Here is a 27,879-nt window from a genome sequence, read left to right on the forward strand (position 1 = left end):
AAACAATAGATGCGCGGGTGTTTAGTGTTCAGTATTGTGTTGTTTTTGACTGTGCATGCATCACTCCTGTAGGGGTGAGTATGGCACCATAATCGATCGCGTTCGCTATTGTCTCGAGTGAAAATCAAAACAATAGATACGCGGGTGTTTAGTATTCAGTATTGTGTTGTTCTTTGCTGTGCATGCATCGCTCCTGTAAGGGGTGAGTATGGCAGCATAATCGATCGCGTTCGCTATTGTCTCGAGTGAAAATCAAAACAATAGATGCGCGGGTGTTTAGTGTTCAGTATTGTGTTGTTCTTTGCTGAGTATTGTGTTGTTTTTTTTTTTACAGAGAAGAACATTAATCAAGACAATTAGATGATCGGCATTGTACCACAAAACCCCCACAGCAATTGGTGAGATCTTTCCCATATTATTTATTTATAAATAATTTTACTTCAGTATATTTACTTTATAACTGCATATAAGTTGAAAATTCGCTATTTTCAACATCCTTTCATCTATTGGAAGATGCTTCAGTTCTGGGCTCTTTCTAAGTTGATGAAGGGATTTATTTATAAATGCTTGCAAGGACTTGGCCAGGTGTGTGGAGCTGAGTGAATCTATGACATTGTAGATAGTAGCGACATCAGCAATGTCAATGGAAATATTCAACTTTGCAACTCCATCCAAGATTTGTGCAAGTATTCATGCTATGCTATGCTATGCTATGCTATTATGCCTGCAAAATTTTATGATTATTGGTACAGTACTTTCAATAGTACAATCGAAACAATAACGGGTGCTGACTAATTGCTGTCTGAGGGACTAAAATCACGTTCAGTCACAATACATGTTTCGATTGTAAAATTGTTGATAGTGCATCATTTTTTTTTGAAATTTTGCCTATGCAACAAATGTAGATTGACAGGTTTGTGTTCAAAATTTCAGCCATTTCCTTTGCCAAATTCAAAAGTTACAGCTCTGAAAAGCAAAACTTGGGGCTGTACAAAATTCAATGGCGCACGTTCTACTGTATCATTGCTACAACAAAAAGCACTGCACAGATTCACATGAAATTTTTTAGGTGAACTGAACATATCTTAAAGATGTTATTAGGCCAAATTTGAGCAACTTTAATGTATCAATTGCAGAGTTACAGCTGTATTTATGTGTCCCGATTATTGTGGATACAGGCTTTAGATATACATCGAAGTTGATCTGGTATTCCATGAATAGCTTGTTTCATGGACAGATCGTATTTAACAGAGGTACTGTCATTAGTGAAGTGTACACGGGGAGGATTATAACTTGGTAGGCTTATGTCAGATGACATGTAGAACAGATAAATTCTCATGAATTTTGATTTAGTGTTCAGACTGAGCATTTCTTCGAAGTTTTCAATGACAAGTGTGTTGCTCACTCCACACTTGATAAGTAACCTTAGCGAGAGCTCCCAGAATCGGTTCTGGAGAGGTTTCACCCCTGCCAGGACCTCTAGGCTCGCATTATGCGTTGAGTGCATACAGCCGAGAGCAATACGCAAACAACGGTATTGAATTCGTTCCAACTTTATTAGGTGGCAGTTTGCCAATGTGATATAAGGAAGGTGTGGAGGAACTCGTCCTTTGCTTGTGTTAGTAAGGAGTCGAAAGTAAACAACTTTCGAGGGGAGGGGAGTTGACGTCATACAAGCTCAATAACAAGAAATTGAACCGAAGCGACTTCCCATCAATGTTCGCAAACTTTCATATCAATTCTTTAAAATAATAATTCAGCTAAAACAAACCTGGGTGAACACTCCTGCAGACCTCCCAATACATCCAATCTATCTAAACCTGGAGGATTTGGAGCGCAAATATTCGAGAAAATTCAATTTCCCCACGTCCGAACGGTGATGTCGGAGTACATCGTGCCTTTGGACGAGGCTTTATCGCCATCACATGAACTAACGTATTTTCTATTTTAAATTAAAATATTCTGCATATTGCAAGTGTGCGTCATAGCTTGAAACGGTTAACCAGCTGCATTTTGACCTGAAATTGAAAGAAATGTTATAAAATTCGACAAACCCTACACTTTTTCTTACGCTGCAACACTTGCCCATGTTTATGTTTAAATAACAACACAAAAATCACCTATGGTAACAGTAGCATGTAGGGGTAGTGGGACTACATAAAATTTCGGCGGGCTCTGAAAATCACAACAACTAACTGTATGACGTCATGCGTTGTCAAGCTGGTACGGGTTGCTATGTAAAATGAAAAACAGCGCACTAACACTAACAAAGTTGTGTGTATTACACAAAATGATCTCTTCACCTTACTTCCATCACATTGGCAGTTTGCTGCTGAGTGGAAGCAGAAACAGCCATATTCAAGAACAGAGAGAATAGTCGTTTTGTAAAGTTTTATGAGGTCTTCCGGATGAGCACCCCACCATGTTCCGGTAATTGTGCGTAGAAAATTGATCCTTTGTTGACATTTTTGCACCAAATACTTGATTTAGGTATCCCAAGTGCCTTTTGAATCAAACCAGACCCCAAGGTATTTCGAAGTCAAAGACTGGTCGATTTCTATTCCCAAAAGATTGAGTTTCAGTTGGGCTGGGTTCCGCTTTCTAGAAAACACAACCAATTGAGTTTTTTGCGGAGCAAACTCGATCCCTAAATCTCTTGCCCAGATTGACAGATTATTTAGAGAATTTTGCAATGGTCTTTGCAACATTTCTGCATGTGGGCCTTTTAGATAAACCACAGCATCATCTGCAAGTTGTCTTAGCGTGCATTGTCCTTCCAAGCAACTATCAATGTCTTTCACGTAAAAAATATAAAGCAAGGGACTTAAGGTGAATATATAACGAACTTACACCTCAAGAACACACATCTAAGGATCCAAAAGACGGATTGCGCTGAAAAGTTGATCGATTGGTGACTCGCTGGTGGTGACCAATCAATCAACTTTTCAGCGCAATCCGTCTTTTGGATCCTCAGATTTGTGTTTTTGTAAATTCGAAGTGTGGCGTCGTTATATATTCACCTTAAACATGAGCCTTGGGGTAGGCCCATGTAACTAATTCTGGAAGTTGTCAGTTGTCCGAGATTGAAACTCATGTTTTTCTGATAACAAATTATACAAGAAATTATTTAAAATTCCTGGAAGTCCACTATTGTGCAGTTTTTCTGACAATATGCCTATGGAAACTGAGTCAAAGGCGCCCTTAATATCCAAGAAAACTGAAGCCAATTGGGTTGTTTAGTGAATAAAATATTGCTATTTTCTATAGCCTAATCGAAAGAGCTCATTTTTCTGAGTAAAACGTATTTTTATTGGATTCCAATACCTTTGTTTTGATGGTTAAATTAACAAAACAGTTTTAATTTTCGTGGATAGAATGACAGTTCAATCGATAAAGTGACAGTTCGACCCGAACAAAAAAATTTCCCCATACAAACTTTAAATGAATTTTAAAAATAGTTCCCGGACTCCAAAAATTATTAAATTTTGGATTTCGACTAATTTTTGGGCGGAGAATCCGATTATGAAATAATCCTGATACCCCTAAAGAACCCAATTGCTCCTTTTCCGCAAAGGCCAGTTGAATATCTGTTGAAAGCAACGCTAGACAATCGTTTGTTCCTTTGCCCTTGCGAAACCCGAACTGTGTATTTGAAAGCAAGCTATTCGATTCAACCCAATGGTCGAGTCGCGATAGGATCATTTTTTCCAACAATTTCCGTAAACATGAAAACATAGCAATTGGGTGGTATGAATTAGGATCAGACGCTGGTTTACCAGGCTTTTGAATAGCTATTACTTTGACCTGTCTCCATTCTAGCGGAACAATGTTGTTCTCCATGAATGAGTTGAACAGATCCAGTAGTCGTCTTTTCGCGATATCTGGAAGATTCTTAAGAAGATTGAACTTGATCATATCGCGTCCCGGAGCGGAATTGTTTGATGAAAAAAGAGCCATAGAAAATTCCAGCATAGTGAAGGGTCTGTCCAGAGAACCGTCTCTTGGGGATGTTTCCCAAGAAATCGGTTGTGCTGGGACTGAGTTTGGGCAGATCTTTTTCGCGAAGCTGAATATCCAACGGTTGGAGTATTCGTCACTCTCATTAGAAGAAGAGCGGTTTCGCATGTTGCGAGCCACTCTCCAAAGCGTTGTCATTGAAGTTTCTCTTGAGAGACCCTCAATGAAGTGTCGCCAATAACTACGCTTCTTCGCTTTCAGCAGGTTTCTCAGCTGTCTTTCGAACTTTGCGTACTCTTGATAAAGATCTGAGGTACCGTGCCTACGAAAAGTTTTGAAAGCATCAGATTTTTTAAGATACAACTGGGTGCAATCATCATCCCAACCTAGTGTGGCTGGTCTTCTTTTGAAGGGTGCACTTGGAACACGTCGTTTTTGTGATTCTGATGCACTCTTATATATCAGTTCAGACAGGAATCGATACTTATCCAAAGGTGGGAGGGGATTGAATGATTCGATACCGCTTCTGCATACTTTTGCCAATCGATATTCCTTGTGAGGTCAAAAGGAACCTGAATTGGATGGTCTGACCTTTCACTATTATGTTTTATGGTGGTTATAATAGGTAAGTGATCACTACCATGAGGATCCTTGATTACCTTCCTCAAGCAATCGAATGATAGTGAACTTGACCCCAGTGACCCATGTACCTTGACACGACGAAAACTAATTACTTCTTTGACTTGCTGTGTTTTTTGTATGACAAAGTAGACATCTCGATGTTTTTGAATGTTGATATTACATGAAGAGCGAAAGACTTGACATACATCTATAGAAAATAAGGACTAATACTGTACTCTTTATGCTTGTGGACGATAGACGACTTCTTAAAAAACTCTTGAAAAAGTACAGTATAAAAAGGCGTATCTTATAAAAAAATCAAAATAGCAAACATAACAACTACCTAACATTCACTTAGACTCACCCAATAGTATTGAATGACGTGATGTAACAAATATCGAACAAAATAGGACAATATAGTATTCCAGAAATTAAAAAGTCTTGACAACTGACGACACAAGAAAAATAATGCATCAATAAAAATAAACAAAAAGACAAGTTCGAATTGTGTGACTAGAACACGACAGACAAATCCTGATAAATGACTACTTCAAGACTGACTGACCAATTGAAAATTTTCCAACCTCCTACCGTAACTTTCTGAGTCAGTTTGCAACAGTGTCTTAATGGATGTCATTTTCCGCGTACGTCTGGTAAACTGCTTCTGAAAGATTACGTTCCTGTTCTATCTTCAGGTCTAGTGTAGAGGTTTCGACTCTATTCAGAGTGCAGCTAGAAACCTAGCAAAAAAAAATTGTAAGATCATAGGTACTACGGTAAAACTCAACACATAGTTGCGGTTTCAGCTAAGGAAAGGAAGTTGAGAATCTGTATCCTCGTTTACTATCGGTAGTTGATTTGAACCGCTGTTTGTTTTGTTTCCTATTTTTGTATTTTTTGTTTGAAGTGAGCATGCATGAAAACAAAAAGAACGGAATCAATCGGTGCCGTAGAATCGCTTGTTTTTGGAGAGAATTAATTTGGGAGCATGAGATACAGTCATTCTTTGAAAATTTGATTAAAAAAGTATTGTGAATTCAACTTCAACGACATTACTTCATAAGTTTTAGAATCCTTGGCGCAACATTTTGAGAATAAAAAAGTATTTTTTACGTGAAGCAAAGTATACCATAGAAATATACTGTATTCAAGATAAAGCAAGTACCGAAAATGCTACAAAGCCTTCACGTAGAAGAAGAACCAAAAATACAGATCTGGTCCTTTAGTCCAACTTGTGTGATAATTTATTTTTTAATTCTTTGACACAAGCTGGCCTCCAAAACAAAGTCCCTTTCGGATATTATTTCTTCGTTCTTACACCATCCAACCGTTGTTGATCCAACCTGGGCTCTCGTACGAGGGAAAATATCAATACAAAGTTTCTTTCCTTTATTTGTCATCAAACGTTTATTCAAATCTTAGTGACATACGATTAAAATTACTTTGTGAGTAAGCATGCAATAGTGTAATGTCTAGGTTAGTTATCTGTGATATATACGTCCTGCAGTTTTGAAACACAATTTTTCGGAAAATTAGAAATTTTCGGAAAATTAGAAATTACTGGGCGGGGATTTCTTTAACATCGATTAAGAAGATTGCAAGTTATACAAATTACTATCTTTTTTCTTCATTTTTCTGTTTTCTCAATCTTGATCTGAGGTCGTTGACAACTGTTTAAAAAATTCACAGCTGCGGGAACGTGTCAAAATGTAAAAAAAATTATCTCTCTGGTTGGAAAGAACGTGTATACCTAGCTAACTAAAAAAAAGTAACTGCAATTACTTATGTACTAGATTTTTTTTTTTGCTTTTCGCCATGCAAATAATTTCAGCTGTTTACAAGAAGTACAGCTTCTTTTCGAGCAAGTTGCTCGGCGCCTGGTGAAGGAACTGCGCCACCAGGAAGGACAGTTTGTGGGCGTACTGACATACCGCCGGGACACGGGTCGTTCCGGACCAGTTGTAGTACAAGTGGCACTGCTTGTACGACAACATCTGCAGGTGGTCGATCTTCAGACCGGAAGTGTCGTAGATGACGTTGTACGCCGTCGGGGAGACCGTACCCTGACGGACCGATTGCGACACAAGGTAGAAATCAGTTCTAAAAAAAGGGAATTATAATTAGAATGGTTAAGATTTCTGGGTTTTTGAGAAGAATCTACTCTATTCCAAATGAAACAAGCCTTTGAAATAGAGATATCTAGGAAGAAAGTTCCTTCGCATTACCTTTCTGGGAGGGTGACGACATCATCGACCACGGTACCGGGTCTGGGATTCTGGCGATGGTCGAAGAATCGTGTATTGATACGTTTGTTCACGATGAAGAAGGTCAACAGGACGTCCTGGTCGATTCCCGCAGATTTGTAGATCTGGTTCAGCTTCTCGACGATGGATTTGACTTCGTGTTCGTACACGTAGTGCAGTTGACCCTCGCCGACACCGTCTCGGTAGAAGATGATACGCTTGGGCAGCTCTCCAAACTCCTTGCGATATTCGTTCAACGCCTTGACGGTGTTGATCGGGAGATAATTGGAAATTTCTTCACCGTGTGTGTGCTGACTCACAGTTGAGAAGAACTTCGGCGTGCCCTTGTTATCGTGATCCAACGTGGCCACCATGGCTCCAAAGGATTTTGACTTATCCTTTCCATCGTGACAAACGTCGAATCCGATGGTCATCAATCCGTTCAGTGGGATCTTGACCTTCCATGGGACACCTCCCAGTTTGCAGTTCATCTGGATGACGACCTTCGTGGCCACGGACATGAGCGTTCGCACGTTGCCACCCTTCGGGGTGATCGTTTTCTGTACCATGACTTGCGTGGGAATGGCGCGATCAACGCAGCACTTCTTCTTGATGGCCGTGTACCGATCGGCCTTGTTGTTGGTCACCACACACATCACCAACTGCGGATCTTTGTTCAGTAGGTTATCCAACGTCCGGACGTACGTTCCGGGGTTGTCGTCCGGAATGGTAACCACTTCGCAGTTGCTGATTTCGAATCGCATACCACGTGCGGCCTGAATCATGCAGCCCAGGAAATCGTTGGCCTCGCGGGAGGCACGGTTCGGCACGATCAGGTACCATCGGGTCAATCGCACCGTAGCGAACATGGGATTGTTTCGGAAATGAGCCGTCCAATCTGCCTGTTCTCCAGCTTGTACGCCACTGTGGGAAATAGGAATCATTCATTAGTGGTTCGAGACTATACGGTATTGTTAGGGGGACTAATAACGTTTCCCTGAAGAAACACATAGACATGATCAACCCATTTTCTGCCAAAATTCGGCAGTTTTTGGAACAAATGATCAATTTATGAATTCGATGCGATGATCAAGGGAACGTTATAGAATCTACGAAACTCTTTTGTACATACTTAGCTGTGGTTGAGAAGAAGATCATCTCTTGCGGCAACAGTCGACCGGGAAGATCGATTAGGCGCCGATCGAGCTCCATCTGCCAGGTCTTGAAGACTTCCATACTTTCTGGCGAAGTTTGCAACCGCCGATTGAAGGTTTCCAACCGCTCGATACGACGATCTGGGTTGAGACGAGTGTGATCGGCCATAGCGCGCATCATTCTGCAAACAATAGGTAAAAGGAACGATGTAATGAAGTTTGGAGGACAAAGAATTCCCGATCAAGACACATACCTGAAATCAGATCTCATTTGATCGGTCAATCCCGTCATTTGACACAGTTCTGGAACGAGAGCCATCAGCTCACTGCCTCCGGCGCGCAAGTCACGTTTCTTCGCACGTGACAGCAACATAGGCTGATGGGGATCGCGAATACGGATGTTGTACTTCTGTTTGTAATACTCAATGAACGATGTTTTGCCCGCCTTGGTATCGAACGTACTCTCCGGGGTGGTCTCGAAGGTAACGTCGTGAATCGTGTAGGTCTTATTGTTGTAACCGGTCAATACAACGACACCCAATACGGCACGTTTGAACGAATCCTTGTAGTTACGATCGTGCTTCTGGCAATCACGCAGAATATCGTAGCAGGTCTGCATTCGCATAGTTTTATGCGCAATTTCACAGCACACCAAGATGTCCTGTTCGTGCTGACGAATACTGGTAATGTAACCTGGCCAGAGTTCGATCTGGTATTCGCGAATAGCGATCTTAGCAGCCGCATCGAACAGATTACGGCCAACCAGCTGGAGGTTCAAGCCCGCCATAGCACGACGCAGAATCAAATTCAACACTTGGATACCGGATTCGTTGGTCATATCCACCGAACCGGTGTGAATGATACGGAGCTGATAAACATCTCCGGTACGCTCGTGTCTCGACTGCAAGGTCAGCTGATCGCTTCGCAGCTTGTTGACCATGAACAGCTGAGTTCCGTCAAACAGGAATCCTCCGAAAATTTTCTTGTGCTCGTTGACCAACCCCTGCATGAGACGCATGCTGGCGCATTGTGGCGAGAAATCCAACCGATACTGATACAGCGTCCACTCGATGTGCTTCAACAGTTTGAAGTAGTTACTGTTCAACTGAAGGGCCTGACCCGTGGTACCGTGCTTCGAGGGAGCATCCAGGGCACGAGTTCGGAGCGTATCTCCAACGCCGCGACGATTGCGTTGACGCCGCTCACCACGCTCCGGGCGTTCACCTCCGTTGCCATTGCCGGATCTTTCACGGCCTCCTCCGGACGATGATTCCCGGTGATGGTCCCTCGATGATTCCCGCGGTCGACCTTCATCGCGCGAACTGTAGGCTGGTCGTGACTGTGGGTGAAAGCGATAGTTGTTATACACATGGCTCAACGGACCGAGAAAGGATAAAGGAAGTAAAACTTACCGCAGGACTTCCACGACCATCGTGGGGAGAACCCACTTCTGCGTAACCACGAGCGCGGGAGCGTCCTTGAGAGTAACGATCACGATCACGATCAGACATTATGCTGGAATTGAACCTAAGGTTTAGTATTGTTGAAACGAGCCAATGGAAGAGGGACCGGCCTTCCATGTCTCATGCACTACGTCTCATGAACAGTCCTCTCACAAGAAGTATATATGATTATGAAAGGTCCCTGGTGACAATGCTGTAGAGGATTGAGTGTTGCAATGTGCTGCTTAACTTACCTTCACCTTTATTTTAAAATTGAAAAATTATCAGAAGAATAATACAGATGTTTTAACACTTCCAAGGCTAGTGCAGTTCCTGCCTTGTGGTTCAGTGATCATCAGTACTTATACTGCCGTAGTTTAACACAACGATCATATACCTAGACCTTTAGGTACCGACAAGAATGATATTCCATGTAGGTAAATATATAGGGTGGAGCGGGGCAAGATGGGTCGCGGGGCAAGATGGGTCAGTGCCATTTTCGAGCGAATTACTCATGTTTTGATTATTGTAATAATTTTGTTAGGTGACCAGCATGAATGTACAAAAGATTAGGGTAGTGATTGAAAAATTATTCACTCTCATTGGAAATAAAAAATAAAATGGTTTTTAGTTATTTTTCTTATGCGATACATCCCATATATTCTCCATATAAACCACCGCGGGGCAAGATGGGTCACCTCCAATATTGAGCGTATTCTTGGATCATTTTAAAGTTATTTATTTTTTATTACAAGACTATCTCATAACTCACTTCAATCAGGCGGAATGAACGCCTAAAGTTATAACATAAAATTATGATAATTTTTTAGTGAAAACATCGATTTTCAAGTCGTCTTAGGACCACTCAAATCGTAAAGTTTTTTATATTCCAATTAAGTTTATAAAATGTTTACTAGTAGCTCTTTTTCACTCAGTATGGATATGGAGCATATATGAATACGGAACAAATCTTATATTTTGACGTTTTTCGTTGAGAAAATGTAAATTACTCAAAAGGGGACCCATCTTGCCCCGCCCTTTTTTCACGGCGCAAAATCGATCACTTTTTAAAACTGCTTGTTTAACATCATATTTTGTATTTAATGAACGTTTTATCGACTTTTAGCATAGCTTACTAGTGTATTAAAGAGTAGCGGACGAATACAAACCAATCCGATTTGTATTTACAAAGTTATGGTGATCCATCCTTAGGCGACCCATCTTGCCCCGCCCCACCCTACTATAGGAACAACCAAAAAAGCTAGACACTACAGTTATAATAATAGGTAACCCGTTTGACCCGAGGTAAAAAAAAAGTTAAAAAAATCGCCAACATCCCATTTCTCAACAAAATTCAACCAAATTTTAAACACAAACTCGCACAACACTATAGTTTTGGAAATATACGGGATCAACATTTTCTTGGACTTCTGGACGAAGTAGGGCCGGTGGGTCATTGGATCAAGTCGGGCGAAAATAAGGCCAAGTACGATTTGCACCCTCATAACTTTCTTCTTAACGAAGTTTTTCAATGAGAGTTTGCACATTCCGATGCCCAACGATAGTTGTTGTGAGATTTTCCGCTAGGTTTCTTTTGAGTTCTTGAGATATTCAACATTTCTGAACCATCCAAGTGTTCATTTGAATTTGTTGTTTTCAAATGAAATTAAACACGATATATTATTCCCTTATTGACCCCATAGGTCTTCGGAGACATCTATTGAACATGTGTTGCCCTTGTAGTACTATCAATATTTCCTGAATATCTCGATGGATTGTCCGAATCAGTCCTTACAAAACATACACACTCGAAATAGTCACCAAGGATTATTTTCAATTATTTTTGTCGCTTTTATTTGCACTATTACTTGAACATCTGTATAATGTTTGTTATATCATCGAGCAGTAGAAATTTTGGACGATCTGATTGAAGTCATGCCTTCACTACAGAGAAACGTAGATGGACTACAATTAGACCTATTTGCATACGGAAAACAGCGGTTAGCTCCAGAAACCAATACTACATCGAACAGGAGTAAGTAAAAGCCTCGACTAGATTCCTGAGTACCCGGGATGGCCTGGCTGAAGTCAGGCCTTGAGTTCATTGAGCTGTAGATAAACTGTAATCAAATGTTTTACCTATGTGGAACCTCTATGCACTACACATAACTATTCCTAGGAAAATTTGATGACCTAAGCGAAGTCATGCCTTGACTTCAGAGAACCATAGACGGACAACAAAGAGGGGTTTTCTTGCACGCGGAAAGCAATGGTTAGCTCCAGAAACCAATACTCCGTCGAACAGGAGTAAGTAAATTCCTCGACTAGATTCCTGACTACACCGGACATCTTGATTAAAGTCAGGCCTTGAGTTCTATGAGCTGTTGATGAACTGTAATCACATGTTTTGCCAGTGTAGAATCTCTATTGACTATATAAGCTCACATTCCACCATGTGTCAGGGAAAAGGTCTCTCACAACTATTCCTAGGAAAATTGATGCCCCAAGCGAATTAATGCCTTGACTACAGAGAACGGTAGATGGACTACAATTAGATCTATTTGCATGCGGAAAACAATGATTGCCTCCAGAAACCATATCGAGTAGGTTTCTCAACTATTTCTAGGGAAATTTGATAAACTCTTTCGCTCATGCCTTGACTCCTCCTACTCCTGTTCGATGTAGTATTGGTTTCTGGAGGCAATCATGTTTTCCGCATGCAAATAGGTCTAATTATAGTCCATCTATAATACGGTTCTCTGTAGTCAAAGCATGAATTCGCTTAGTTTATCAAATTTCACTAGGAATAGTTTTGAGAGTCCTGCTCGTTGACACATGATGGATTATAAGTTTATGTAGTCCAAAGAGGTTCCACACAGGTAAAACATGTGATTACATTTCATCAACAGCTCAAGCCCTGACTTCAATCAAGATATCCTGAGTACTCAGGAATCTAGTCGAGGCTTTTACTTACTCCAGCTCAATGTAGTATTGGCTTATGGAGCCAACCGTTGTTTTCTGCGTGCAAAATCATTCTTGTTGTTGTCCATCTACGGTTCTCTGTAGTCAAGGCATGACTTCGCTTAGTTTATCAAATTTTCCTAGGAATAGTTGAGAGAGACCTTTTCCCTACACATGATGGAATGGAGGTTTATGTAGTTAATAGAGATACTACACTGGCAAAACATGTGATTACAGTTCATCAACAGCTCATACAACACAAGGCCTGACTTCCTTAATGTCCCTTGTATTCAGGAATCTAGTCGAGGAATTTACTTACTCCTGGTCGACGGAGTATTGGTTTCTGGAGCTAACCATTGTTTTCCGCGTGCTAAAAACTCTTATTGCTGTACGTCTCTGGTTCTCTAAAGTCAAGGCATGACTTCGCTTAGGTCATCAAATTTTCGTAGGAATAGTTGTGTGAGACCTTTTTATTGACACATGATAGAATATCATTTTATGTAGTGCACAGAAGTTCCACGCGGATAAAATATGGGATTGCAGTTTATCTCATGGTTTATCTACAGCTCAATTAATCCAAGGCCTGACTGCAGTCAGGCTATCCCAGGTACTCAGGAATCTAGTCGAGGAATTTACTTACTCGAGTTCGATGTAGTATTGGTTTCTGGAGCTAACCATTGCTTTCCGCGTGCATAAAACTCTCATTGTTGTCCGTCTATGGTTCTCTGAAGTCAAGGCATGACTTCGCTTAGGTCATAAAATTTTCCTAGGAATAGTTATGCGAGACCTTTTTTGACACATGATAGAGTATGAGTTTATGTAGTGCACAGAGGTTCCACATATGTAAAACATGTGATTACAATTTATCTACAGCTCAATGAACTCAAGGCCTGACTTCAGCCAAGCCATACCGGGTACTCAGGAATCTAGTCGAGGCTTTTACTTACTCCTGTTCTATGTAGTATTGGTTTCTGGAGCTAACCGCTGTTTTCCGTCTGCAAATAGGTCTAATTGTAGTCCATCTACGGTTCTCTGTAGTCAAGACATGACTTCAATCAGATTGTCCAAAATTTCTACTACTCGTTGATATAACAAACATTATACAGATGTTCACATTGTGTTTCAATAAATATTAAATGTCATTTTCACAGAAAACAACTGTGTTGAGCATAGACGAACAAAATACAAATTTGAATTTATCAAATCAATAAATTAGGCTTAAATATAATAAAAAAAAGTTGCCTATCGGATTCGAACCGACAGTCGCTGCATGAGAGTCCTACGCTCTACCACGCCACTGAAGTTACGATTGAGTGAAGAGCGGGTGAAGTCTGACTTGAATCGATTTTCTATCGGCACCTAGTTTTGAACACTTGTGCAGTAGAGACGTTAGCTTGGCTTTGTCAAGTATCTTTAGAAGCGCAGCAGTAAGACAGCATGCTGTCCTGCACAGCATGACCTGCAGGCTATCACGAAGGAGGATCCAGTTCAAATCTACATGAAGCGACGGGTGTGGAAAAAAAATATCAGAAGCAATTTCAGACATACATCACATACCGCAACCAAAGCTATTGTTCTGAAAAACACATTTTTGTTTTTGCATGAATTTAGTCGAAGTTCTGTCAGAAGCTGCTTAGAAAGCTATCCAGCCAGCTAGCTGCTTAAAAAGCTAATGAGCCACCTCGAAAAAGCTGCTTAGCTTATAAAGTACCCTCTTATCTGAACTTTTGGTTGCTTGGGTACAACACAGATTAGTTCTTCTTGGTTAATTGATTTTGTTCCAGTTCACCCTCGACTATATCCTTTCTTCTCAAGCCTCAAAGACTGAGAATTAAAGCCAATAGTCGAATACGAGCGGCCTAAAACGATAGCTCCATCAGCGGTTCTAGAGGACGTCGAACTACTATCGGCGCGGGGATTTATCGCCGATTATAGCCAGACAACCTCGGCCCTTTCCGAACTTCTGACAACGAAGTCAAAAAATTTGAAAAGGACTCCTAAAACCGATGAGGCTTTCCAAGAAGTCAAAGCTTAATTGATAATCGTCCCCGTCCTTGCCAGTCCATATTTTGACCAAGAATTCATAGCCCATACAGACGCGAGGGACTTCCCAAGGAACAATTCAGGTCATAAATAAGCATGCATGCCGAACTATTGCTGGTTTATAACATTCGCAGCTGAACAAAACCAAATGCTGAATTAAAAGCTGAAATGCTGCTATTTACATTGTAAATGAGCCAACATGCAACATTCGGCACGTATGTGAACAGCAATTTATAAACTTAATTACAAGGTATTTGGGTACATTGCTCAAAATATCTAGAGCACCGTTTTTTAGAACCGTTGAACGGATTTGGATTAAAATGCATCACGCTGTTGACAATCACTGAACAATTAGCCTGATCACTGGCGTAGCCACGGGGGGGGGTTTTAGGGTTAAAACCCCCCCCCCCCAGAACCAAAATTTTTATAACAAATTTCCAGTATAAAACGCTTTGTGATGAAAAAATTTTTCGGCTGCGCCGCTATGTTTAAGCTAGGACTCAATTTCATTGTATATATTTACGAAATGTGAGTGTCAAATAAAAAAAAAGGTATTATTGAACATCGAAAACCCCTCCCAGAGCAAATTTCTGGCTACGCCACTGAGCCTGATGCATTTTCATCCAAATCCGTTCAACGGTTCTAAAAAAACGGTGCTCTAGAAATTTTGAGCTATGTACTCCAAATACCTTGTCCTTAACAAACGTCCGCAATTTTTGTTTGTTCGATTTGCTAGTAAGGGCAATATAAGCTGGAGAAAAATTTTTTTCTACGCGTTAAAAAGCTTATGTTCCACAGTTTCCGAAAGCTGATTATTGTGGTCTACATATGTTGAACAAATGCTCTTGATGTTTAATATTTCAGCTATTGTGGGAACGTTCAATAATGGTTTAACAGTAAGCTGAATAAACGGATTTATGATTTATTCGTTCGATTATCACTTTTCGATTGAAGAACAGGGCCCTGTAGCATAATCGGGCTAATAATATTAGCTACAAGTTACAAGTTACAAGTACTAATATTATAAGTGCTAATAACACTAGTTTACAGCATTTTTGAACTCGGTAAGCTGATGATCATTTTTGGTGTATAATCATGCCCTGAGTACGAAAACGCGAAAGAAAAAAATTACAGTAGGGCGGAAATTTTTTCGACTTTCCATACAAGGTTGATGATTTGAAATCGATTTTTGTTCTATTTTTAAGCAAAGTCGCTCACTTCAAACATCTCATTCTCCGTAATCAATGCTTCGATTGAGCTGAATTTTTTACTGTAACTCGCATACATATGATATGTCAACTAAACGTCGAGAAAGAATTTTTAAGATGTTTTTTTCTTATTGAAAAAAATACATTTCTTCAAAAAATTTTGGGAATTTTACTAAAATTTAAGAAGATCGCCTCTAAAGCTCGCCAATATCTTGAATTTCATCAATCTGACGCAAAACCTGTATTCAGATGATCGAATGGTATTGTATTCAGCTTTCAATTGATGAAAAAAGATTTAAAATTGGTTTAACAAAACGCAATATATATGAATTTTAGTAAATTACATATTTTGAAAAGTTGTAAAACTCGATATGGAGCTAAAACTCAAAAACTGTTCTACTTAAAATTTTTTGAAAGTCGGTTTCGAAATCAGTACTAAATTGTGCTTCAAAAATTTTGGTCGTTGACAGAAGTTCACGACTTTCGTTTTATTTTGTAAACTTGTGTAATTTGTGTTGCATAAAGGCTCAATTTTCCACTAATATTATTAGCACTTGTAATATTAGTGACCATGAAAATACAAGTTGTTTTGGTTCATTCACCTGTCAAAATTCATCCGACAGTTCACTATTAATTTGAAATGGCAGTTGATGTTTGTTTATTTTCTGCATTTTCCGCGTAACATCCGTAAATAACTTAATTTATTCCGAAGTTTTGCATTGTTCATACGATACATGAAGAAAAGCATGTGCTGTTTGGATCATTTTCGCCCGCTCTGACGAAATATTTTTTTTTACAAAGTATGGCACTGCAAGTACGTAGATTTCTAGTAAAATGTCCCAAAGATTTAATAATAGGGGTGGTGGGGGTAAAGTGGACAACCTAAGAATTTCGGTCGTTTCCCGCGAAAATGCGGCAAAATCCATCTACTTTTCCGAGTTACATGGAAGGTAATGATATACTGTAGACATCTCGTAAGGGGTTGCATTTAAGAAATATTGTTTTCTTTGATTATTTTCTTCTCCAAATCGTGCATCAAAATAGCGTAAAAAAATTGGTGAGGATAAAATGGACAATCGATGGGGTAAAATGAACAAGTCGTTAAAAGTTATATAACAGCAAATTTTTTCTATGTTTTTAAATACAAACTATCAAATTTCATACGATACCTTTATTTTGTTGTTTTCAAACTTTTAATACAAACTTTAAAACTCACTTAAATAATTATTGTAAAAATAGTGTAAAAAACATACTCTGTTTTGGATGAAAATTATATTTTGTTGATATAAAATATTTTTTTATAACTTTTTACTTCAACTATCTCACGATAGGTATGACGGCTGATGATTCTGAAATTTGCAAAAAAAAAAATGAAATTTTGGTGAAATTTGAAGCGATTGTCCATTTTACCCCCACGGTCTGATTTTGTTAAAATTATTTCCAAAACTTTTTTATTAACAAAACTTTTTTTTTTGTCAAATATATTCTTCTACGTGGACTGTATTGGTTTAGGGTTTAAAACTTGTAATAATTTGAAAATAACTTACGAGAAAACCTTAGCAATTATAAGCAGATTTTACATCATTTCCAATTTTTCACGTGAATTTTAAAGTTTTTGTTATCTTGAAGAGGTTTATTTGATTTTAATGTTCAAGATCAGCAAAAGTATAATGATTCATGCTTAGGCATAAGCTCCAATCGTTGAAACATTTTGAAAAACAATAAAAGCCATGAAACTGTACCTTGTTCATTTTATCCCACCTGTCCACTTTACCCCCACCACCCCTACTAGTTGAAGAACAATGTATAAAGATTTAGCAACATGTACAACCTCCAATCAAAGATGGGTATTGTTGAAACTTTGGAGAACTTGAGAGACTCAGCAGAAATTATATTTTGGACACAAAGTGTACATCAACGCAATTTTCTCTTCAATGAGTTTCGAATATATAATGCCAAATTTAATCGTCGAAAACTGGAATTAAGGTTGACATGTTAGATAAGTAATATTTTTTGAGTTCATCAAAATGGTAAATCGATATAGGGTATCGCGCCACTTGGGCGGTGGCTTCTATATTCGTCTGTTTGCCACTATAACTCAATCGATTTTGAACCAATTGACTTGAAATGTTGTACACGGGTAGATACTATACCTATCTCACCACATTCCAAAAGTTGTGTCAATTGGTTCAAATTTGACTGAGTTATAGTGGAAAACAGACGAATATAGAAGCCACTGCCCCAGTGGCGCGATTCCCTATTCAAAACTAAATATGACTTCTGCAATACTTTAAATCTAACTTGTAAATTATTTTACAAGACCTTTGAGGCTTGTAATCAAAAGTACAAGTCATAGCTAATATTTTATACTTGTAGTTTGTTTATGCAACATACACTTGTAAATTCTACTAATAATATTAGTCCAACCGACTTGTAGTATTGGACTTGTAACTTGTACTTGTCGAATTTTTATGCAACAGAAAATCACAAGTTACAAGCTACAAGACTAATATCACAAGAAAAAGAGAAAATCACAAGTTACAAGCTACAAGACTAATATTATTAGTAAAATTTTCATTATGCTACAGGCCCCAGATCAAAGTGATTATAATAGAGCAGTTCTGGAACGTTCCTTATTATTGAATATGTATTGATGTTTGTTGCACACCAATGCGAAATATTCGAAACATTTGCTAATTTCCATAGCAATTTCAAAGTTGTAATCATCTTCACAACTTTTTTTTTAATAAATATTTACAACCTTTCATAAATCTGAATATTGATCTTTCACAGCTTTGTGAAGATGTTTCACTCTCAGCGAGCAACTTACCAATTCCAAGATGGCTTAGTCGGTAAGACATGCGACGGGTGATTGGAAGATCACGAGTTCAAATCCCAAGTTGAGAAATTTTTAGAAGAGCTTGTGTGTTATAAATGCGTTTAGATGGGACAAATAAATATGATTGCACTATAATTGCACCTCACACTTCATTTTTGTTTTGTTTTCGCAGCAGGTTATTATAACTGAATACAAGTTTAATATTAGGCTGATATAACACAGATAACTTCCTACTGTAAAGCCAGTATGGCGCTTGCAGAGAAGATTGCTGAATAACTTCTCCACTTTTATTTGAACAACGCCTGATTACAAGCTGTGATGAAATAATGTTAAACTGTAATTCAATCAAATGTGGAATAAAAATGTCATTGCAATGTTGGTTAAATGAGTGATTGTTCCTTGGGAAGCCAAATCGAACAGAATCTTCCGATATTTTCTTATTTTCTATGTATCATTTTTCAATTGTCTTACCATATTTTCTATTGACCGTTTCCTATTTTTTATGGATCATTCTAGGGATCGTTTCAGTTTTTTCATGATTATGAAGCAGTTCATGAAATTCTAGCTTGGACTTGGACTATTTTTTCATGGATCCAAATGGCTGCTTGTTGGTTTTCTGGTATGTTTCTTTGGAAAAGTTATTAATGGATCATTTGGCAATTTTTCATGGACCATTCATTCGTGGCTTTTAAATGCAAACGAATATTTTTCCTCTTTAGCATTATGCGTTCAAATACTCCAAATGATTTTTGCTTGAAATCAACCATCGATACGAAAAGTAATCTACCAATCATCGTCGTCTCAGAAATTTTCAGGCCAAACATGTCTAAAGGTCCTATCTGCAGAAAAGAGGCTCTCTTTGGTTTCCCTCTATTTCGTTAACACCCAAAAGGCCAAGGTCATTTTCGCAACAAATTTTTAACTTGAAAAATTCATAACTCTGTTGATTTTTACCCAATCGTAATGAAAATTTGAGACAATATCCAGTTTTTATTCTAGTTTTGATAAAATGGGACACGAAATCTAAAACCCGGATGGTTCCGGAGTTATTCCGGATTCCCGTGGGGTACCAACGTTATGGTATTTGGGGTATTTCTATCAGAACTATTTTTTTCTCTATGGAACAACTTTAAAACATTGGCAATATTGAAACTTTATCGAAGCTGATTGTATTAGTACATTTTCTGAACACCTGGAGTCCTTCTGGATGTTTCTGGGTCCCCTGGAACGCCTCCGGGGGAACCGGTGCCAGGGGACATTTTCATTTTTACTCCAAAACATACCGTGCGGCAGCTCATTCTTCATGATTTTCCGTCAGTAGGATAATTTTAGCTGTAAAAATGGGCATTGACCGTTTTGGCCACTTCGGGAACATCCGGGGTGCCCTGGCGGAACCTGTAGTAGAGGACACTTGTATTTTTACTCCAAAATATACCGTGCGGCAGCTCATTCTTCATGATTTTCCGTCAGTAGGATTATTTTAACTGTAAAAATGGTAATTGACCGTTTTGGCCATTTCCGGAACATCTGGAGTGCCCTGGCGGAACCTGTAGTAGAGGACACTTGCATTTTTACTCCATAATATACCGTGCGGCAGCTCATTCTTTATGATTTCCGGTCAATAGAATTATTTTAGCTGTAGAAATGATCGTTGACTGTTTTAGCCATTTCCGGAACATCTGGAGTGCCCTGGCGGAACCTGTAGTAGAGGACACTTGCATTTTTACTCCATAATATACCGTGCGGCAGCTCATTCTTTATGATTTCCGGTCAATAGAATTATTTTAGCTGTAGAAATGATCATTGACCGTTTTGGCCATTTCCGGAACATCTTGAGTGCCCTGGTGGAACCTGTAGTAGAGGACACTTGCATTTTTACTCCAGAACATACCGTGCAGCAGCTCATTCTTCATGATTTTTCGTCATTAGGATTGTTTTTGCTATGAAAATGATCATTGACCGTTTTGACCACTTCCGAAACGTCCGAGGTGTCCTGGCGGAACCTGTAAAAAGGATACTTCCAAACTTATTCCAGAACATACTGTGTGGCAGCTCAATCTTCATGATCTTCCAAGAACAAGATTCTTATAGCTATGATAATTGTCAATCATAATTATGGCCATTTCCTGCATTTGTGGGGTTCCCTAGTGGTGACTGTAGTAAAAGACCTTGCACTTTGCCTCCACAACTCATCGTGCGGTTGCTTATTCTTTATGAATTTTTGTCAATACGACTCTTATAACTATGAAAACGGTCATTGACCATTTCGGCCACTTCTGGAACACCCAGGGTGCCCTGGCAGAACCTGTAGTGAAGGATGCTTGCATATTTACTCCATTTACTGTGCAGCAGCTTATTCTTCATGATTTTTTTATGTTCAGGATTCTTATAGCTTTGAAAATTATCATTGACCATGAAAATTATCATTGACATTTGCATGGTGCCCTTGCGTAACATGTAGTAACCTAATGTGTGATAAATTAGCATTACGGTAAAGTTCTCGGATGAAAACAAATAAAAATAATGTAATAACCTAACGCTATCCAACTTAAAAAGTTTTATCGTTTCAAATAGATGAAAGACATTCCCTTTTTATTATGTACCTCCGGAATAAAACAAACGTCAAAAGTTGCCTGGTTAGTAATTATAAGTAAGACAAACATGTAATCATTTTTTTCACTCTCCTGACTCAATCTCGTCCCAATTTGAAAACTGTTTCTTTCTTCTAAAGTTGCCTCCAGGGATTCCTCCAAGAATACTTGCTGGGATTGCTACAGGAATTTATGCTGAGATTCATGTTTTACTGTGATTTTTTCAGGAATTGCCGATTCTTGGAGGTGTTTCTCCAAATCTTCCTCTAGATTTTGTTGTCTGAGATTCCAATATAGATTCCTCCTGGAAACCCTTCGAGAATCAGTGTTGAGATTCCTCCAGGAATTTATGCTGGTGTTCCTCCAGGAATTCCCTTGGGACTTCATCCATGCATTTCCATAAGATTCTCTTCTGATATTTTCCTAATAATTTTTCCAGTCATTCCTCCTTTGAAAACTCTGAATGTTTTTCTTTTGGATTTCCTTTAGGTATTCTTGCAGGTATTTCAGGAATTTCTACTGGTACTTACAAATAAATTTATCTAGAAATGCATTCAACAATTTCAGGAAGGATTTCTCTTATAATTCCTCCTTGAATTACTCCTTGGATTTATACAAACCTTATATAGAAGATTTCCTAAGGATTCGTTCAGGATTCCCTCATATGATTCCTTCAGGAAATTCTGCTGGTTTTTAGAAGCTCTACTGAGGATGCATTCAGGGATTTTTCCATTTAAGGATTTCATAATAAAAGCATCTCTATGGATGCCTTCAGTTATTTTCCAACTCAAACATGTTATCTAAGAAATTCTCTGTTAATTTCTCCACGATTCCTCTATAAATTTCCCTGTACGCTTTCGTCTATGTATTTTCTATGCTTACTCCATAATTTCTTCTTAGAATTTTTACGGGAACATCTTTTTGTATTGCTTCAAGAAATTCTTTCCATTCATGCTAGAATTTCTAAGCCATTTCTGCTGGGATTCCTCCAGAAATTGCTCCTGATATAAACCCGGAACTTCTCAGGTATTTCTCCGTGGATTTCTTCGAAGACTACGATAGGGATGCATTCAGAAATTGCTCAATGAATTTATCTGGTTCCTCCTTCAGTATCAATGTCACGGCAAATCATGACGAATGAGTTGCGGCACATACAGTTGGAGTAAAAATGTACGTGTCCTCTTCTACAAGTTCCACCAGGGCACCAAAGAAGTGATGGTCAATGATTATTTTAGCTCAGTATCATAACGTCCTAGACCATAATATCCTAAGAATTTATGGCGCATTTTTCCGTGAAATAACTTCCAACATGCAGCTACGTCATAAGGTCCAAGGAGAGAAGGTACATAGGATTTTATGACACATCAAATCTTTTGGACGTTATTTCGTATGAAAATCTGCCATGGGAACCGACACATTATTGCCAGCATGTTATGGTCAGGCTCCGTTTTTTTTATGGCTATAGAAATTCTCGAAGACCATTCCATGACCAGCCGCTGGATGCCAGAACAGAGCATCCTCTTGACAAAAATCGTAAGGAAAGAGTTGCCACACTGTATGTTCTGGAGTAAAAGTGCATGTGTCCTCTAATACAAGTTCCGCCAGGGTACCCTGGACGTTCCGGAAGTGGCCAAAATTGTCAATGGCCTTCTTTACAGCTAAAAGAATCCTATTGACGAGAAATCATGAAGAATGAGCTACCACACGGTATGTTTTGGAGTACAAATGCAAGCGTCCTCTACTACAGGTTCCGCCAGGGCACCCCGGATGTTCAGAAAGTATCCAAAACGGCCAATGACCATTGTTACATCTAACATAATCCTACTGATGGAAAATCATGAAGAATGAGCTGCATCACGACATGTTTTGGAGTAAATATGTAATCGTCCTCTACTACAGGTTCTGCCTGGGCACTCCGGACGTTCTGGGAGTCGATGATCATTTTCATAGCTACAAGAATCCTATTGACGAATAAACATGAAGAATGAACTGCCGCACGGTATATTATGGAGAAAAAATTCAGGTGTCCTCTACTACAGGTTCCGCCAGGGCATCTTGTACGTTCCAGAAGTGGCCACGATGATCAATGATCATTTTCATAGCCTAAATTAAGCCTTTCGGCGAATAAACATGAACAATGAATTGCCGCACTGTATATTTTGGAGTAAAAATGCAAGTGTCCTCTACTACAGGTTCCACCAGGGCACCCCGGATGTACCGGGAGTGGCCAAAACGGTCAACGACCATTTTTACAGCTAAAATAAATCTATTGACAGGAAATCATGAAGAATGAGCTGCCGCACGGTACATTATGGAGTAAAATACAAGTGTTCTCTACTAAAGGTTCCGTCAGGGCACCCTCGATGTTCACCAAAACGGTCAATGACCATTTGAAACAGCTAAAATAATCCTATTGAAAGGAAAGCATGAAGAATGAGCTGCCGCACGGTATGTTTTGGAATAAAAAAAAGTTTCCTCTACTACAGGTTCCGCCAGGGCACTCCGGATGTTCCGGAAGTGGCCAAAACGGTCAATGATCATTTTCATAGCAAAAACAATCCAAATGACGAAAAATCATGAAGAATAAGCTACCGCACAGTATGTTCTGGAGTAAAAATGCAAGTGTCCTCTACTACAGGTTCCATCAGGGCATTCCAGATGTTCCGGAAGTGGCCAAAACGGTCAACGATCATTTCTACAGCTGAAATAATTCTGATGACCGGAAATCATGAAGAATGAGCTGCCGCACGGTATATTTTGGAGTAAAAATGCAAGTGTCCTCTACTACAGGTTCCGCCAGGGCACTCCAGTTGTTCCGGAAATGGCCAAAACGGTCAACGATCATTTCTACAGCTAAAATAATTCTATTGACCGGAAATCATGAAGAATGAACTGCCGCACGGTATATTTTGGAGTAAAAATGCAAGCGTCCTCTATTACAGGTTCCACCAGGGCACTCCGGATGTTCCGGAAGTGGCCAAAACGGCCAACGATCATTTCTACAGCTAAAATAATTTTGTTGACCGGAAATCATGAAGAATGAGCTGCCGCACGCTATATTATGGAATAAAAATGCAACTGTCCTGTACTACAGGTTCCACCAGGGCACTCCAGATGTTCCGGAAGTGGCCAAAACGGTCAACGATCATTTCTACAGCTAAAATAATCCTACTGACGGAAAATCATGAAGAATGAGCTGCCACACGGTTTATTTTGGAGTAAAAATACAAGTGTCCTCTACCACAGGTGCCGCCAGGGCACCCCGAATGTTCCCGAAGTGGCCAAAACGGTCAATGACCATTTTTACAGTTAAAATAATCCTACTGACGGAAAATCATGAAGAATGAGCTGCCGCACGGTATATTTTGGAGTAAAAATAGAAGTGTCCTCTACTACAGGTTCCGCCAGGGCACCCCGGATGTTCCCGAAGTGGCCAAAACGGTCAATGACCATTTTTACAGCTAAAATTATCCTACTGACGGAAAATCATGAAGAATGAGCTGCCGCACGGTATGTTTTGGAGTAAAAATGAAAATGTCCCCTGGCACCGGTTCCCCCGGAGGCGTTCCAGGGGACCCAGAAACATCCAGAAGGACTCCAGGTGTTCAGAAAATGTACTAATACAATCAGCTTCGATAAAGTTTCAATTATTGCCAATGTTTTAAAGTTGTTCCATAGAGAAAAAAATAGTTCTGATAGAAATACCCCAAATGCCATAACGTTGGTACCCCACGGGAATCCGGAATAACTCCGGAACCATCCGGGTTTTAGACTTTGTGTCCCATTTTATCAAAACTAGAATAAAAACTGGATATTGTCTCAAATTTTCATTAGGATTGGATAAAAATCAACAGAGTTATGAATTTTTCAAGTTGAAAATTTGTTGCGAAAATGACCTTGGCCTTTTGGGTATCTCAGCTATTTATTTACATTATGCTTGTCTTCTTGCATTGAAGGATGGTCAAAACAATCTTCTTTTGAAATAGTTGAAAAGTGTACTATTACATTGCAATAATTGAAAGAGAAAGTAAACAAAGAGAGCCTCTCAAATGCAGATAGAGCCTATTGAAATGTTTGGCCTGAAATACGTTCTGTCGTCAATGTTTCAAACGATTTTGGTAAACAGGGTTCAAGAACGATATCCAAAAGCTTTGAATCTGAATTAGTTAATTTTCCTTGAAGACTCGAGTTTCTATGTAATCAATATCAGTGCTGAAAAATTCATTTCGTCATATCTAAATTCAATCCCCTACAGCTCATTTTGGAGACTGAACCTGAGAATATGGTATATGAAAAACTTGTGCAGCTAGACCAGTTCTGCTAGAAAGTCACGAAAAAACCGCTAATTTTCAAATATTTAACGTAAATGTCACGGGCTCCCTTTAAAAAATGCCAAATGATATTCACGGTGAATATCATTTAGCATTTTTCAAAGGTGGTCCGTGACATTTACCTTAAATATTCGAAAAATATCGGGTTTTCCGTGACTTTCTAGCAGAACTGGTATAGCCGCACAAGTTTTTCATATACCATATTCTCAGGTTCAGCTTCTAAAATTAGCTGTAGGCGATTGAATTTAGATATGACGAAATGAAATTTTCAACACTGATCAATATCATACAGTGAATAAAAATCAATTTAATTTTATCAACATAAATTATTACAGCCCCACTGTGCAATACATTGAAAGTTCACTTACAAACTGTCATTTCACAATTTATATTTGAAATGACCAAATAAAAATGGAATTAAAATTACAATAAATAAAAAATATCTTTAGTTTCGGCGCGTTCATAACCAGTTTTTTTAGAAGTTAAGCAAATGTGCTCACACACACATACCTTCAAACAAAACACGCACCTAGGTATATTTGGCACAGCAAGGTATCTTCTGCGAACTAAATTCTCCAGCAGTTGAAGCTGTCCAGGTAAACGCAGCACCGATAGGTATAGCACTTTGACTATCCTTCGCACACAGCGAAAGCGAGTGCGGAACCGGTGAATGAAAAAAAAAAACGAAACGTATAATGGAGAATCATCGCACATAGGTAAAAATTTAAGAACATCATAGTCCAAAAGATTAAAACGGTTAAACTAACACGAAAGCACTTGATTTTTTTGCACTACTTCTCAGTTTCTGGACAACTTTCAACTCCCTGAATTTTTAATGTTATGTATGCAATATTGACGATCCCAATTTTCCTAAGACATGCAAACACTTCACAATAGTTGAAAGAACGTTAACTGTATCGTCCATTAATTATGTAATTTGTTTTTTTTTATCAGATGAAAAAAAAAACTTCATACAGCTGACTTTTCATACATTCACTGAATTGCACCTTTTTCGATGTTCAACCATAGCTACCATATCAGCTCAAATTCATTCATGCACATAGGCAAGCTAAAGATTTGATTCTTAGATCCTCAAATTGTGGTTGCTTGTGTTGCATTAAATAACAGTATGTAGCCCCAAAAATAAACATTGATCCGCACACAACAACAAAATCGATTGTTTTACAACCTTTATCAGAAAATTGTAAACAAATTTCTTATAGGCATCACTAGATTTAATTTAGATGGACAGCTTGTTTATTCACACGGATAACTTATTATTGCACACTTTATACAGCATGGAACCGTTCAGTAAAATTTATCACATTTAAAAATATCTCGACGAGATCTGTTGCATCTAGCATTTTGTCCATCTTTTCCCAGCATTTTTCCACTGTGTACGCCGGCTATCGTCCATCATCAAACAGCGGCGTCATTTTGCAAAACTTTTTCAGCACATTGAAAACACTCAATCCAGCACTACTTCAGCTAATTTCACACCTTCACTTACCCGCGGTCACTCTGAACAGCACTTTTTCGGATATTTGGGTCGCTTTGCGGGCGAAAAGAGCAGTTTTTTCACGAACTTTGTCAAGGGTTAAAAAATGTGCTCCTGATGCTGTTATGGCGAGCACCGAGAAGCGTGAAAACACGTCCGGCTTGTCTGAACTGGGCGATGAGAATGAGAAACTATACGCCAATCCGCGCGGTCGCGTTGAGGCTTCAAAAAATGAAACGGTCTCACCATGTCATGGTTGACACCGTATGCGCTCACTATGCGGGGAAATCACTACCCGGTAATAATATAGACAGTGGTGAGTGGTGAGTGTGAGATAAAAGTGGTATAGAACTGCCCATTTGTTATAACAATTATAACGGTTATAACATTATGTCCTCAACTGTTATCTCGACTAAAAGTTATACACAGTGGCTCTAAGAGCTCGTGTTAAAAAGATTGAGAACTTCTGCAAACAGTTCTATCAACTTCTTTAATCAAGTACAATTTTCTAGCCAAATAGACTAGAAGAGGTCCTTAGAATCATCATAAAACCAAAATAAAAGGTATGATGTTTTATGACGGTTCTCAAAACCTCTACAAGACTAGTTGGTGATCAAAATGTTTCCTGGGTCAACCTATAGATACGTTGAGTGAAAAGCTCAGTCCATAGACCATCGACTCTGGAAATCAATATATCAAGGAAATATAATAACAATATAAGGGGTCGTCCATACATACCACGTGGAGCTACTAGGTGCACGAGAAGATACAAGAAAACCCCACGCTTGTCCACGAAGAGGGATCAAATGCCCACGTGGACTGTATTTACTCAACAATCCAAAAAGGATTTATCAATTTAACCAATCCTGCATCATCGATGTGACTCTTCTCTCATAGTGTAGCGTTTTTTATTTTCGAACTTTCACCTACGCTAGCTGCACAGGAAGTGTGCTGGCGGGAACGTGTACTCTACATAACTCTCCAAACACTC

General features: G+C 39.0%; 1 protein-coding gene across 1 annotated transcript; it reads right to left on the reverse strand.

Annotated features, from left to right (window-relative positions):
* Window positions 1-5,957: 5,957 nt before the first annotated feature.
* On the reverse strand, window positions 5,958-27,089 carry LOC109404625 (protein aubergine). Its single transcript, XM_019677535.3, has 6 exons — window positions 26,901-27,089; window positions 9,388-9,490; window positions 8,230-9,314; window positions 7,954-8,157; window positions 6,804-7,745; window positions 5,958-6,678 (listed from the first exon to the last, which is right to left on the reverse strand). Exons 2-6 carry the CDS (start codon window positions 9,484-9,486, stop codon window positions 6,414-6,416), a joined length of 2,595 nt encoding a protein of 864 aa, XP_019533080.3. The 5' UTR covers window positions 9,487-9,490; window positions 26,901-27,089; the 3' UTR covers window positions 5,958-6,413.
* Window positions 27,090-27,879: the final 790 nt, after the last annotated feature.

Source organism: Aedes albopictus, chromosome 2 (genome assembly GCF_035046485.1).
Source record: "Aedes albopictus strain Foshan chromosome 2, AalbF5, whole genome shotgun sequence".
NCBI lineage: Eukaryota > Metazoa > Arthropoda > Insecta > Diptera > Culicidae > Aedes > Aedes albopictus.